General features: G+C 56.7%; 1 protein-coding gene across 1 annotated transcript; it reads right to left on the bottom strand.

Annotated features, from left to right (window-relative positions):
• Window positions 1-369: 369 nt before the first annotated feature.
• LOC111152561 (cortexin-2-like) lies at window positions 370-549 on the bottom strand. The gene has a single exon (XM_022511038.1). It carries the CDS (start codon window positions 547-549, stop codon window positions 370-372), a length of 180 nt encoding a protein of 59 aa, XP_022366746.1.
• Window positions 550-13,809: the final 13,260 nt, after the last annotated feature.

The following is a 13,809-nucleotide window of genomic DNA, read 5'->3' as shown; positions in this document are numbered from 1 at the left end:
GTCCGCCGTCGACCGGACGTCTGTGCTGGGAGCTGCGGCTGTGCTTGTGCTGCTTTGCATTTTAAGGGCAGACGGCGTCCTCAGCGCAAGAGCACTGTTGTGTGATTGAGGGGGTCTGCTCTGGACCCAGTCTCCGAAGGTGCACAGGAGCCGGGGAAGGGGACCCCCCCATCATCCCACAGGGACTCCCCAGCGCAGACCGGCCTCCTGACTCCAGGCCCAGGGCTCTCATCTCCAGGCCAGCCCACAGCGGAGCCCCCGTGGCCCCTGACTGTGATGCCCGGAGTTGGGGGAGCATCTCCGCGGGCTGGCTGGCCCGTGGCCCGGGGACACGGAGGCCCCGCCCCGCCTGCCCGCCCCGCCCGCACCTCAGTCGTCCAGGTGCTGCTCCTCCCAGGTAGAGGTGGGGATGGCGCTGTAGGGGTCCATGATGACCTTGGCACAGCGAATGATCATCACCACGAGGAAGAGGCAGAGGAAGACGAAGCAGGCCAGGGTCAGCCCCTTGTCCACATCCACGTAGACGGGCTCGGGCGTGGGCTCCTCCATGTCGGGGCTGTGGCGGCGGGCTCCTGCGGCTCGGGGTTGACTGGTACCATTTTCCACCCCTGCAGAGAGCCAGGCTGTGGGGAGGCAGGGCCACACCCCCGCCTGGGGTGGGGACACAGGCCGCTGGGGGACAGCGTGGGGCCCAGGCCCTCCTGAGGGACCCTGCCCTGAGCCGGGTGGGACCCCCAGCCAGTGCCTCGGGGGGACGGGGTGGGGGGGAGGTGAGGGAGGGGCGCCAGTGGGGGTGGGGCTGGGTGTAGGTGGGGGCCTCCTAGGGCTGGAGCTCCCGCACTTGGCCTCCACCTGCCCCAGAGCCTCAGGAAGGACGGTATCAGGATGCTTTCAGCTCCGCCAAGCCGCCCCCGGGGGACGGCAGAGCGCTAACGAGATTCCGTCAGGAGTAGGTCCGGGAGACAGCAGAAGCCGGACTGGGGGCGGCGGGTAGGGACGGGCTGTGGAGACTCTGCGGTTAGGGAAGGACGGTCTGCATCCCCTCCCCACCGCGGGGACCTCGGGGCCTCCCCGGGGGCGTCTGCTAAGCCCCCGCCAGACGGTTTGGAAAGCACAGGTGTGAGGGGAAGACGGGTTTGGGCGGCCGTGGGGACCCCATCTCCGTCGGGCAAGGCCTTGCCCCACAGCCCCAGGCGTAAGACCACGTGGTGACCCCACGGACGCCCCTGCGCCTCCCCGCGGAGGGCGGTGATAGATGCAGGGGCCAGTCCGAGGGGGTGGGGAGACAGCAGCAATGTGGCCCGCATGGCCCCTGGCCGGCAGGTGGGGAAGGGCTCTGCGCGGAGCGGGAAGCCTCCTGCAGCAGGACGAGGGCCGCTGCCGCCCTCCCCCGCCTGTGACCGTCCTTACCGCCCCCCGGATCTTCCCAGCACTGGAGCTGTATCTGTCCCTTCGCATCTGGTTTGTCCTTTCCTCCTCATGGCAGCCCCGGGGGCCAGTCCCCAGGTAACCATGGGCCCATCTTATCAATGGGACAACTGAGGCCCAGACGGGCATGAGGTACCACCAGCTCCGCAGGCCTCTCCCTCCGCGGGTGGGAGGCCGGTGGGCTCCGTGCCCCCCACCCCGCCTGGGCCCTCAGGAGGACATCGAGGCAAGCCTTGGGTGGGCCGGTCCTGGCATATCCGAGACCACTGGTGACCGCGCTGTCCCCTCGCTCAGATCTCTCCCACCCCTCCCCAGGGGGCACTGACCTGCTGGTGGGAGTGGTCAGCACATCATAAGGGCCCCCGGGGGGCTCCCACTCTGGGTCGGGCTGCTCCAGGAGGGTAGGGGAGAGGCCGGATGTCACCGTCGCCAAGAGCCTCCCAGTCAGAGCGCAGGCACCTGTGCAGGCGGCCACTGAAAGGAGACGACAGACCGAGGCGGTTACTTCCCAAGACACGCAGTCCCAGCCTTGACCGGGCGCAGGAAGAACGGGGCTCCTCCCCAGGCATGGCGGTAGGGCCCGGGCACTTTATTCTTTCCTTCTTTCCTTTACAAACCATAGCGTCTTATTTTATTTTTGTAAATATGCATGACTTAAACTTTGCCGCTGTCCCCGTTGCTGCCCGCGTCAGCCGCCCTAAGGACACCCACACTGCCGGGCAGCCGTCCCCAGCATCCATCCCCGAGCTCTTGGTCCTGCAAAACTGAAACTCGGTCCCCATTCAACAGCCAGGCCCTGGCCCACCACCTCCTTCCCACTTCTATGAACCGGACTCCTCTGGGGACGTCATACGAGTGGACTCCTGCGTATCTGTCCCTTGGTGACCGGCTTACTTCGCCGGGCGTGGTGTCCCCCGGGTCCGACCAGGTTGTAGCCGGTGTCAGGAGCTCTTCCCGTTCGGGCTGAGTAGTGTTCCCGGGCACGTGTGCACCACGTTTGGTCTCTCCGTCCGTCCACGGCTGGACACGTGGGTGGTCTCCACCCCTGGCTGTTGTAGATGGTGCCACCGTGACTGTGACTGTGTAAATACGTCTGTGAGAGCTGCTTCAATCCACCGCCCAATGGCTGGGTCCCTGTTATTCTATTTTTAGTTTTTTGAGGACTAAATTTTTTTTAAAGATTTTATCTCTTTGAGAGACAGAACAGGAGCAAGGGGCAGGGCAGAAGGAGAGGGAGAAGCAGGCTCCTTGCTGAGCAGAGAGCCAGATGCGGGACTCGATCCCAGGACCCTGAGATCATGACCTGAGCCGAAGAGGCTTAACCCACTGAGCCACCCAGGTGCCCCAAGGCCTAAATTTAACATTTTTGTACAAATAATACTTGTACACAGTTCAAAATTCAAAAAGCACGAGGAGAAACAGTGGAAGCTTCCTCCAGCCCCGCTCCTCTGGGGGGAGACGGCCCCGGGTCCAAGCGCCTTCCGATCTGAAGGTCTGTTCCGTGCGCACAGAGATCTTTATCTGTTATTTGCACAACGGTGAGTCTGTCACAGAAACTGCCCCCCCCCGTCTTACTTTTCACATACCTGACTTGGAGATGACTGCCCCTCCACACGACGAGGGTCGCCTGTTTCTTGTTCGCACCTGTGTCACGTCTCTTGCCTGGGTGTGTCACAGCACACTTTACCGTCCTTGTGTCGGTTAGACGTTTAGGTGATTTCTCCTCTGTCGTTCATCAGGCAGTGGTGGAATTCGTGTCGCTCCTCACGCTTCTGACGACACCGCAACCTAAATTCTGTCGGGCACAACCGCCCTCCCTGAGGGACCGCCGTTTGAATTCCAACCGGAATTACTCTCTCCACGAGTCTGTGCCTACGTCAGCGTCGCCTACGGTCCTGCCACCTTGAAAACACAAGTTTTTCAGTTTCTGCCAATTTGGGGAGGAAAGGTGATCCAGAGATATTTTTTCCTGAATCTGAGAAAACGATAGAGTGAACAGACCTAGAGTCGCTCCCCAGCTCTACCATTGCTGACACTCTGCTGTGTTTATTTCATTTCACTGGGTTGGTCTCTCCGTCCTCACGTCTCGGACGCCGGTCAGAGAAAGAGGCAGGTGTTAGCACGCATCACTGGAGACCTCTCGGGGTACATGTCAGTAGTGAGGATGCAATACCTGCTTAAAGCTTTCTAAAAAGTGAAACTCACGGACGGCGAGGTGCTCGGATCTCAAGTGACATTGCTGGGACCTGGCAAGGGCGTGTGCCTGTGTCACTCTTGGGAGCACGTTCATGTTTCATTTCTGTTCGCGAAGGAAGTTAAACATCTTAAGATCCATTTGTGTTTCCTTTTCGTGAAGGAAGAAGGTCAGTTTACATCTTTCATCTATTTTTCTATTGGATTTAGGGTCTCCTTTCTGGCCTTGGAAGCAGAGGGTTGAGATAAATCTGTTAATTTTACTTGTTCATCTGATTTTTATTTTCTTTTGTTTGTAATTGTTTCTTTATCCCTGATTCCTTCTCCTAGTTCTCTCTCTTCCCCCACCAAGTTTTAGTCACTAGAATTAGCTCTCTGAGGGTTTCTTCACTTTTTTAGATGCATTTACGTTTCTGTAATTCGAATCGTCACATTCGATACCTTTTGGCCCCCAGCCATTCCAGGTGAAGAAACGAGGGAGCTCACTCTAATTTCTGCCTTTCCCCCCAGTCTTCACCTTCCCGTCGCTTCCGTCATTTTCCCGCGGTGAGAGCCCATTGCCTCTGTCTGTTGTTTTAGCCTCAGTTTTCCCGTTGGACACATTCAGTCCCCGCTGGTCCAGCCGCTGGGTTTCCTGCGAGCTCACGGGTTCTCCAGCATGACTTTTGGGAAGGAGGGGCTCGTGGGAGTAATACTCCCTGAGGCCTCACCTGTGGGCTTCTTTGAAGGAAATGGGCCTTTTTCTCAGACTGCCCTGAAGACTTCCTCGTCGTCTTCGCTGCTCCGCAGACGAGCCTGGGTGTGGGGTGCGGTTCTCTCTGCGTCTTCCTCCTTCAGTCTCGCTCCTGTCCCGTCAGGTTTTGCAGATGTTTGGTTCTTCCCCTCTTCAAACACGCGCCTGTCCCGTTCTCTCCCTTCCCCCTTCCTGGCTCTCCAAATGCACGCAGACCTTCTGGTTGAGTTGATTCATCTGTTAATCTTTATTTCTGTACTTTTTTCCTTTCCATGCTGTGGTCTGAGTGCTTTCCTCTGAAGCGGCTGCCCGCCCAGTGATCTCCTCTTCCGCTCTGTGCAATTAGCTGCTCCTCTGTCGATTCAAATTTCCACTTAAATCATACTTCCCAGTTGCATAATTTCCATTGGATCCTTTAAAAAAGTTCCAGCTCTGGGGCGCCTGGCGGGCTCAGTCAGTTAAACATCTGACTCGTGGTTTCGGCTCAGAGCGGTTTCTCAGGGTCCCGGGATGGAGCCGTGAGTCAGGCTCCCCGCTCAGCACAGTCTGCTTGAGAACTTGTCTCCCGCTCTCCTCCCGCTCACGGCCACTCTCTAAAATAAGTAAATACATCTTAAAATAAAATAAAAAGAACTTTGAAATATCCGTACGTACACACGCACGTGTTGGGGTGAGGGGTCAGCGCCCTGCGCCCTGCTAGTGGAAACCCACCCCTGCAGGTGATTCCGAGTGTGGCGTGTAGTTTCCGTCCTGGCGTCCATGCAGATCCGAGGGTCCCGTGAGCCATACTTTGGAAACACACTCCCCTCGCAGACAAAGAGACTGGAAGGAGGGAGAAGGAGTTTGCTCCGGATCTCAGAGCAACGGCAGAGCCGAGCCTGGGCCACATGGGCCTGGTGGCGCTGGTGTGTCCTGGTTGTCGGTGGCTCTCGGGGAAGGACGAATGTGCCAGACTGTCACAGTGGGACTCAGTCTGGCCTCACGGGCACAGACTCAGAAATCCCAGGCACAGGGGCTGCCCTAAGTTATTACTGATTCCTGCAGAGCCGGTGGAGGTCAGACCTCAGCGAAATTACCACCTGACTGCCCCGTCTGGTCTGGGGCCAGGATTGGGCTCTAGAACCTTGGAATGGGCCCCAGAAGAAGACCACCAGTGTTTTCTGGATCCTTCCAGCCGGGAGGAATGCCAAGGATGTGGACTCAAAAAAAACAGATTCGCCTTTCCGCCCTCCAGATGGAGAGCTCTCATTAACCTTAATTAGCGGGCAGGCACAGGGCCGTCCAGCTCTGCTGCAGAGCAACGACACCCAGGAGAGACTGCGACACAGACTTAGCTGCTGTCCCTGGGGAGGGGCGGGGCTTCCCGGAGGCCTGCTCGGTGGGGGGCGGGGGTGTCCTGCGGCAACGCAACGAGTCTGCTCAAGCTGGGGGCCCCATCGGCCACTTCCTGGGGAGGCTGGAGGCGACCTTGCCTCCGAGTCAGGGATGCTGGCTGGTGAATAACCCTCAGGGAACCCGGCACACTCCCTGGAGCACAGTTTTAGGGCTGAGGAGTAGCGGATCCGATCCCAGCGGAGAGAAGTCCCGCCCAAAGCCATAGTCCACACACAGGGCCTGGGAACCAGTACCTTGGGGGGACTTTGGGGAGAACCGGCCAGAAGGGTGCGCAGATGTAGGACGTGGGTGTCGGTGTGTGTCCTACCCCAGGGCTGGGGGCGGTGCTCAGGTCCCTGCTTTCCGACCTGACGGGTTTCTTTTTTTCTGTCCCTATGTGTGTCCCAGGCTGTGAGGGGTGGCTGAGGCATCAGGATATCCGCCCGCCTCCTGTAGTTCTGGAGGCTACAAGTCCCGGGTTAACACCCAGCACAGGGTCTCTTCCTGGTGTGCACACGGTCCCCTTCTCACCGTGACCTCGCCTCAGCGTGCGAGCACGCCAGGAGGGAGAGATCGCGCCCTCCTCTTCTTCGTATAAGGTCACCAATCTCAGCAGAGTAAGACCCTATGACCTCATCTGACCTCCTAACAGCCCTCTCTCTGAATACGATCACCCCGGCTCTCGGGACTTCAACCAATGAACTCGGCGGGGACACAGGTCAGTCCGTGGCAATGTGCGAGTTCCCCGGGGGAAGGGTCCGAGTCTGACCAGGGGGCACGGCCACTCTGGGGCTAGGGCTGGCCCATCCCTCATGGGCGCACAGCGAATGTTGAGACGAGGACCAGAGCTTGGCCGTGGCCCTCCAGATACCACGAGTAAGAAGACGAGGTGACCGAAAAAGCGTGCCGCTTGTTACTGTGGGGCTGGACAACGGGTTGTGAGGACACGGTGAAGTCACTCACAGGACAAAGGCCAGAGCGGGTCCCGCACCCTTGTGGGCCGCAGCTATAAATAGCAGCACAGCCATTGTGAAACCGCCCGATGCCTGCCCGAGAGGGCGCGTGGGTTAAGTGGACAGCGTTTGCTCGGGACAGAGACGATGGGCAGTGTCTCAGCCTCATGCCCGTCACACTGTCCTGTGGGACCGCTCTTGGTGGCCTCACTCTTCATCAGCGCAATTAGCAGCTGGCCAGCGAGCAGAGGTGATTGAGACCGTGACGCCTTCCAGGGCCGGGGAGAGGCAGGGAGGGGATGGCATTCACAGACTGTCGCAGCTGGGACGCGATGTCTTGCGATGCGGAAGTGTCTCTGAGCTCTGGAGACCTTCCCGGAGCAGAGCGGCGGGGGAGCAGCACCGTCCGGGTAACAGTGGAGGCGACCCGTCCACCAAGAGAGGGGCTCGTCGCCACCATGTCTCCGCGCCGTGTCTCCGCACACAGAAAACAGGCTGGTGGGGATAGTCGTCATGAACATGTCCCGTCCTTCAGGAACACAGAGGGACGACTCTCGGGAAACAGCCTCAGCCTGGGCGGTGGGTGGATGTGGACGCAGCGGGCGAAGCCTTGAGCCACAGACCGTTCCCAGGCCTGGAAACTGATGGAGTTTTCCTGGTGGAATTTTGGAATTGCTTGGGACTGATGACCCCTTTCTTTCATGTCTTCCTCCTTTGAAGGGGCAAGTGCGTAACTGTTACGCTATGCCTGTCCCTCTGCTGTATTTTTCGAGCAGGTAACATCTTTTTCCCGGTCCCCACAGGCAGAGAGGGATTTTGCCCAGGATGGAGCACATGTAGAGGTCACCAGTGCCTAATTTAGACAACTCAGATGGGACTCTGGCCTCCGAGCTGGTGGTACAGAGGAGAGACAGGAACTTTGGAGGCCAGAGAGGGGGCTGGGGGAGGGGAAGAATGACCCCCCCCCCAGCCACAAGAAACCCACAGGGAAGCTTTGGAACCTGAGGACGGTATCATGCAGAGCAAAAGGAGCTTCTCAAGGTGACTGAGTTACGGATCTTGCGATGGGGCCGCGCTCCTGGGTTTTTGGGCCGAGGGCCATGTGGAACTGCAGCAGCGGTGCTGTGAGCGCCAGGCGGGGGCGCAGCTCGGTGGGGGAGGAAGGGGACCACGGGAGCAGGGACAGTGTCCGGAGGCCAGAGCGAGCTCTCTCCTGCAGCCGCCAGAAGGAAGGGCCTTGCCAACACCGCGCTGCTCCCCACTTCCGACCTCTGGAACCGGAGGAGCCCACGCCTCTGGGTTCCAAACCACCTCGGTCTGCGGCTGCCGGGTCCACGGGCAAGGAGAAGCCAGTGTTGATGCTCACGTCCCATCTCTAAAAGGCACCAGGCTGTTTGCTTTCTTTCCCCAGGATCGGAGAAACGGAGACAAACCAACCAAGGGCACGCCAAGAACACGCCGTCTGGCCGGCAGACGGGGAGTGACTCAGTGGCAGACCGGCAGGAAAAGAAGTTTCCTTAAAAGGGATCCAACAGCCCGAATGGGGCTCTGACTCGGGGATGAGGCAGCAGCAGAGCCGGGGACAGGGGCAGGGACACGGTGCAAAGACGCTGGGAGGTGCTCCGCTGGTCAGGCCGAGGCCAGGGCCCTGGTGCTCCGCAGCCCGGCTCCCCCCAGCCTGCGGACTGCCGCGCACCAGCAGCCTGAGGTCGGAGCAGCAGCGTCGGTGGAGACCCCAGGAGGCACGGCGAGGGGGACCGGGCAAGGCTGCTTCCTGTCCTTACGCGAGAAGATCTGTTCTTGGAGGTGACCTTGGTGAACTTCTGGTCCTCGTAAAATCCCTCTCTGGGAGGAAACACCTTGAACAAGCACCTTCACTTCCGGGAGGCAGGGCACCCACTGGACGGTGCCAGGAAGGGTGCTGGAGGAACGGGCTCCAACAAGAGGAGGGAGCGTCTACACCGCCCTCTGTACTGGAAGGCACGGCAGCGTCAGGAGCAAGCCCGACTCTGGAGATCGTGGACGTGGGTTCCGGCCCTGGGTGTGCCGTTTGCTGGCAGAGCAGCCTGACGACCCTCTCCCATCCAGCCTGACACCCGGGCCTGTGAGACGCAGCCGCGGATGTGGGTCCTTGGGGGCGTCCTCGGGGCCCCTGAAAGAGCGATCCTCCCCGGGCCCCGTCCTTCCCTTCGACACAGCACACTCGGAGGCTTCCGCCGATGCCTGGCCGGCTCGAGCCTGCCTCTTCTCTTCTTCTCTTTTCCGATCTCCCCAGGTGTGGACCTGAGGCTGCCCGGACTGAGGTTGCTTGTGGAGCCCCTCTGCTGGAGCCCCCGTCACGTGCTCTGTCCGTGGTTCCCGTGTGCAAACGCGGACATGGACTCCAGGCCACCTGATGTGTGCTGGGCCGGGGTGAGGCCCCTCGGCTTCCTGTGCCCCTTACTCCCTGTCCCAGCCGGGCCTGGGGTCTCGCCACTTGTCCCCATGGGTGACAACAGACTCTGGTAGCCGCCCCTCGGTGGCCCGGTCTGTGCCTTACACTGTGAGTTCCCTACCCCGCCATGCCAGCCCACGACACCCCAGACCCCTGGGAGGAGGAGGAGGAGGAGGAGGAGGAGGTCTGGGCCTGTCCACATCCCGTGCCACTCGGGTGCCCCCACATTTCCAGGCTTCCCGGAAATATTGAAGGGAAACTTGTGTATCCCACAAGTACAGAAACTCCGAGATGAATGCGGGTCAACCACAAGCCCTTCTAGCAAAATTCGATTGCTTGGAAAGTCATCTCAGCCACCGTGAAGTGAATCAGAGTGAGGGATTCGGGGGAGGGAGACAGGCGGAGGAGAAGACCAATAAGGCGATCGTCTACAGCACAATCGTGACAAATATAAAACAACACAAACGTTAAAAAAAATCTGAAAGAGAAGTTATGAAAACACAAAGGCTTTAAAAATATAACTTGTAGCTAAAATTCCACAGTATTTCAGTGAAAAGGAGTAGGGTAGCGGTGGAAGGACATCAGAACACGATGTATTTTTTACACTGTTTGGGCAACGTCGGTAAATATTCTTTACTGTTGGTGGGGAAGGAACGGACGTGTGTCCGATCACTGAAAGCCGCACCGGTAGAACGACGCGGAACATCTGAAGAGTGTGACTGAGAAGCCGAGTTAGACCTTTTCACTGCCTTCAGGGAACGCACATGATTTTCACACGCTCACGGGCATGGACGAAAATTGACTTAATATAAATTTACAAGGAAAACCATCTGCGCGCTTTTAAAGGTGGAAATTTTATAGGCTGGATTCTCTAACCAGAAGAAATTAAGCAAACGAACAAGCCACAAGCCACTTGAGTTTTTAAAAAATGCATGAAGAAAAAATAATTGAGTTCATTAAAAAATTACGCTGCAATTACGGCATATTTACAAAATCATTCTAACAAGAACGCCGCCTCCTGAGAGTTCTGGGGTGAGGTGCGCGGCAGCTGTCCCCTGTCTCCCGGGGCAAACGCGTGCCTTTCACGACTGAGCACAACTAAATACAGTGACGCGGACCCACGGAGTCACTCGCAGCAGCGAGAAAATCCAGAAGACGCGATCCGTAAAATTAAGAGCAAAAATGGATAACGCCCAAGAACGGAAAACCAGCAGAGTTAAAAATAAACCATTAAAAAAAGTTCTCTGGAATAGTCTGAGCTTGGACAAATGCCTGGTGCGTTCATTCCAGGAAGAGAGAGAAAAGGGCACGCACTCATCTTCAGGAGTGAGAAAGGGGACGCGGCCACAGGGAGGAAGGAAATCGATTGAAGAGCGCCAGGCGGGGCTCCGTGGAATTCCGCCGATACATTTTAAAAACCCAAAGCTAAGAAAGTAAATAAAAAATTCAATGATATGTTTTCTAGAATGTGAACGGTCACATCGAACCCAGAATGTGACCGGAAGCCTGAACACGACGTCCGGGAAGGTTTGTGGAGAGCGTCGACTTGGCGTGAGCTGGGCTGGTGTCCGGCAGCCGAGCAGGGTCCAGCGCGACCGTCATGGCGAGCCCTGGAGGTCCCCTGGATGGGAGGACCTGCTCCTGGCCGGAGAGCCGGGGGCAGCCTGGCGGCCACCATCACACTCCTCCTTCCTTTGTACGCATTCCTCCTCGCCACGTAGGCAGGGGCCACCAAACGACACATGTCCTGTGGACACTTCTCCAGCTCCAGCTCCAGGACCCTCTCCTTGGCGTGTGTTTCTTGTGATTCCGAAGTCCCCAAGGTGCTTATTTATGACCAAGGGGGCAGCCGGTGGACACAGAGAGTCTACTCCAGTGTCCGTGGCAACCGTTCCCCTTGGTGTCATTCAGGGGACTTTCCCTGCATTCCCCAGTGCTCTGCCAGGAGTTCCTAGGACCCCCCCCCTCAAACAGGTGGACCATGCCCCGGGGCAGGAGCCGGCCTCTGGGATGACCGGACCGGGACTGACCTATCTCCCAGAACGTCAGGGTTTGGAGCCACTCCTCTCTCATGAGAACCCAACTCTGGGCAGGGTCCTGCCCCCAAGCCTAATGCCCTTGTCCCTATGAGGCTTTTACTTCAGGGGCTTCATTCCTCCTTCCTTCCTCTGGGCATCATTTAGGGAAACCGAGATCTACCAAAGCAGGTTTAATTGCATCTTACGTGGAGAGGGGTAGAGTCCCCATCCGTTTCCCTTCTGGAGGCTCCCGGGCTCCTGGCAAGGACGCCAGCCTCTCCCAGGCATCTCCCCGGGTCTGCTCATCAGCAATCCCTCTCCCAGGAAGAAATGCTGATTTCCCCCGTTTCGACTACCCTGCGACAGAACCCACACGACATTTGTAAATGTCTGTCTGTATCATTGGGAAACCGAAGGCTGTACCCCGCTTCCCCCGGGCTGGGGCTCCAGCCAACTGCACGGAGCATATGTCTGCTGTCTTGGCATATGTTAGGCGTGTGGCAAAAAGGGACACTTTCTTTTCATAGTATTTCCCCCAAATTAGTGCACGTCCCCTTTGCAAGCACACAGATCGATTTCCTGTGTCTGAAGGGTGAACGGACCTAAGCCCGCAGTTCTGAGAGCCAGGGAGGAGGGAGCAGAGGTCTTTTCCGAAGAATGCACTTCGTTTCTTCCCAGCCACGATGGACACGCTCACATTCCCTTTCTGCCAGCTCGCTGACGGCAGACCCCTCCCTCACTGGAGCCTGGGCTTGGATCTTCCGTCTTCATACGCAATCAGAAGCGAGGATTTCAGAGGTCACTCAGTCCGGAGCCTGTATTCAGAATTAGGAAGCCTGAAGCTCAGGGAGGCAAGTGGGATCCAGGGTCCTCATAGGAGACCCGAGCCCTGGACTTGTGGAGGCAGCGAGGGCCTTGACATCATCGTGCTACCTCCGACTGGGCTCTCTGGTGTCCTTGAGCTGCTTCCAGTGGCAGAAGGTGGGCTCTGGTGCCAGGACACGGGGGAGAAAGCCCATCTTGTGTTTTGGCTGTGCCAGTTATAAGCTGGGCTGCATGTAGCACAGCTCCTCGGGGAACTGGGGGAAACGCAGGAAATGAGACCAGACTGCCAAGGATGGGGTCTGGTGGAGATCCACGCGGGCAGCGGGTTGGAAGCCTAGTCCGACGACGACGACGTTGGGTTTCTGGTGAAGAATCTTAACCAAGCTGCGGGCGTTTTCTCCGTCGCCGGGACAAAGGGTTTACAGTCTCTCGGCTTTAGCTCCTTATACGGAGAACGGGGCATGAGGATACGGGGCTCGAAACGTTGTTGTCGGGATTGGAGAAAGCACACGCGGCTGCTAACACAGGGCCCGACACACAGTAAACACGTGACAAAACGAGCCATTTTTATTAATTCTAGGATGCTCGTGAATTTCCGGATTTCCCAAGGTGAACCTGTGTTCTTCTCCTTTGTCTCCGAACAGATACCTTCCCGTTGCTCCAGATCTATTTCCTGGGACAAATCCTACTTGCCATATTCCCTTTTAATGCACGGCTGGATCTGAATGTGAATGTTTTATCTGGGGCGATTACCACCATTACGAAGTAAGATGGGATCTGCTGACACTTTCGTGTATGCTATCCTGTTACATTTTTTTGTATCAATGTTGTGCTGATTTCTAAGCACACATTGGGGGGATTTCATTGTGATTCTGTGCTCTTTAGTGGCTCAAGGAAGATCAATTATCTATTCCTTAAGTTTTTTATTTTATTTATTTGTGAGAGAGAAAGAGCACAGGCAGGGGAGCAGCAGAGGGAGAGAGGGAAGCAGGCTCCCCGCGGAGCAGAGAGCCCGATGCGGGGCTCGATCCCAGGACCCTGAGACCATGAGCTGAGCCGAAGGCAGAGGCTACCCAAAGGCAGAGCCACCCAGACGCCCCTATATGCTAATTTCTTATTGTATACATTACTTAGCTGTGTTTTCTCTTGGTTAGAACTTCCACAAATGTCTCCATTTTGCTGGTATTTAAAAATCATTGATGCTGCAGATCAGCTGTGTGATTCCTCTTGCTTCCCAAGGAATTACCCTCGTCACGCACTATTTTACCTTTTTAAGTCATTATTATCTATGGCATTTCTCCCTGTCGATATTTTATGTGAAATAGGTAACCATCCGAAAATGAGAGCGAGACTATAGTGAATGCCTGTACTACCCAGCTTTAACCAATATTTATGTTTTGCCATGTTCGTTACCTTTTCACAAAAATAAACAAAACAGAGTCAATTACATATTTTAATGAAGCCCGCGCCCCGTTCTTGTATTCTTACTGTAGGAACAGGTGTCCGTACACTGCACTGGGCTCTATTTCCTGTGGGTCTTGGGTCTCGTCCTTGTTTGCTGTCTGGACTTTGTCCTGTTCTAGGAATCATCACTTCCCTGGTCTCGTACTTCGGAAAACTTCCCCCCAGTTTGAGGTTTGTCTATTAATTTGTTCAAAGAATCTTATTTATTCTTGTTTAGATGTTTTAAATTTCAATGCCCTCGTCACTCTTCTCTTCCTGTGGCTCCTGTCTGTCTAGTCCTGGTTCTCTGTGGTTTGCGATATCTCGTTCCTGTTTGCATTTTCTGTTTGGCCGTCTTCTGCATATATGAACGACAGAGACTTTTTATATATGAACTTTAAACCCCAC

This window comes from Enhydra lutris, unplaced genomic scaffold (genome assembly GCF_002288905.1).
Source record: "Enhydra lutris kenyoni isolate GAN:26980312 unplaced genomic scaffold, ASM228890v2 scaffoldscaffold29, whole genome shotgun sequence".
Lineage (NCBI taxonomy): Eukaryota > Metazoa > Chordata > Mammalia > Carnivora > Mustelidae > Enhydra > Enhydra lutris.
Note: the sequence above shows the minus strand (reverse complement) of the source record. Positions and strands in the feature narration are given on the sequence as shown.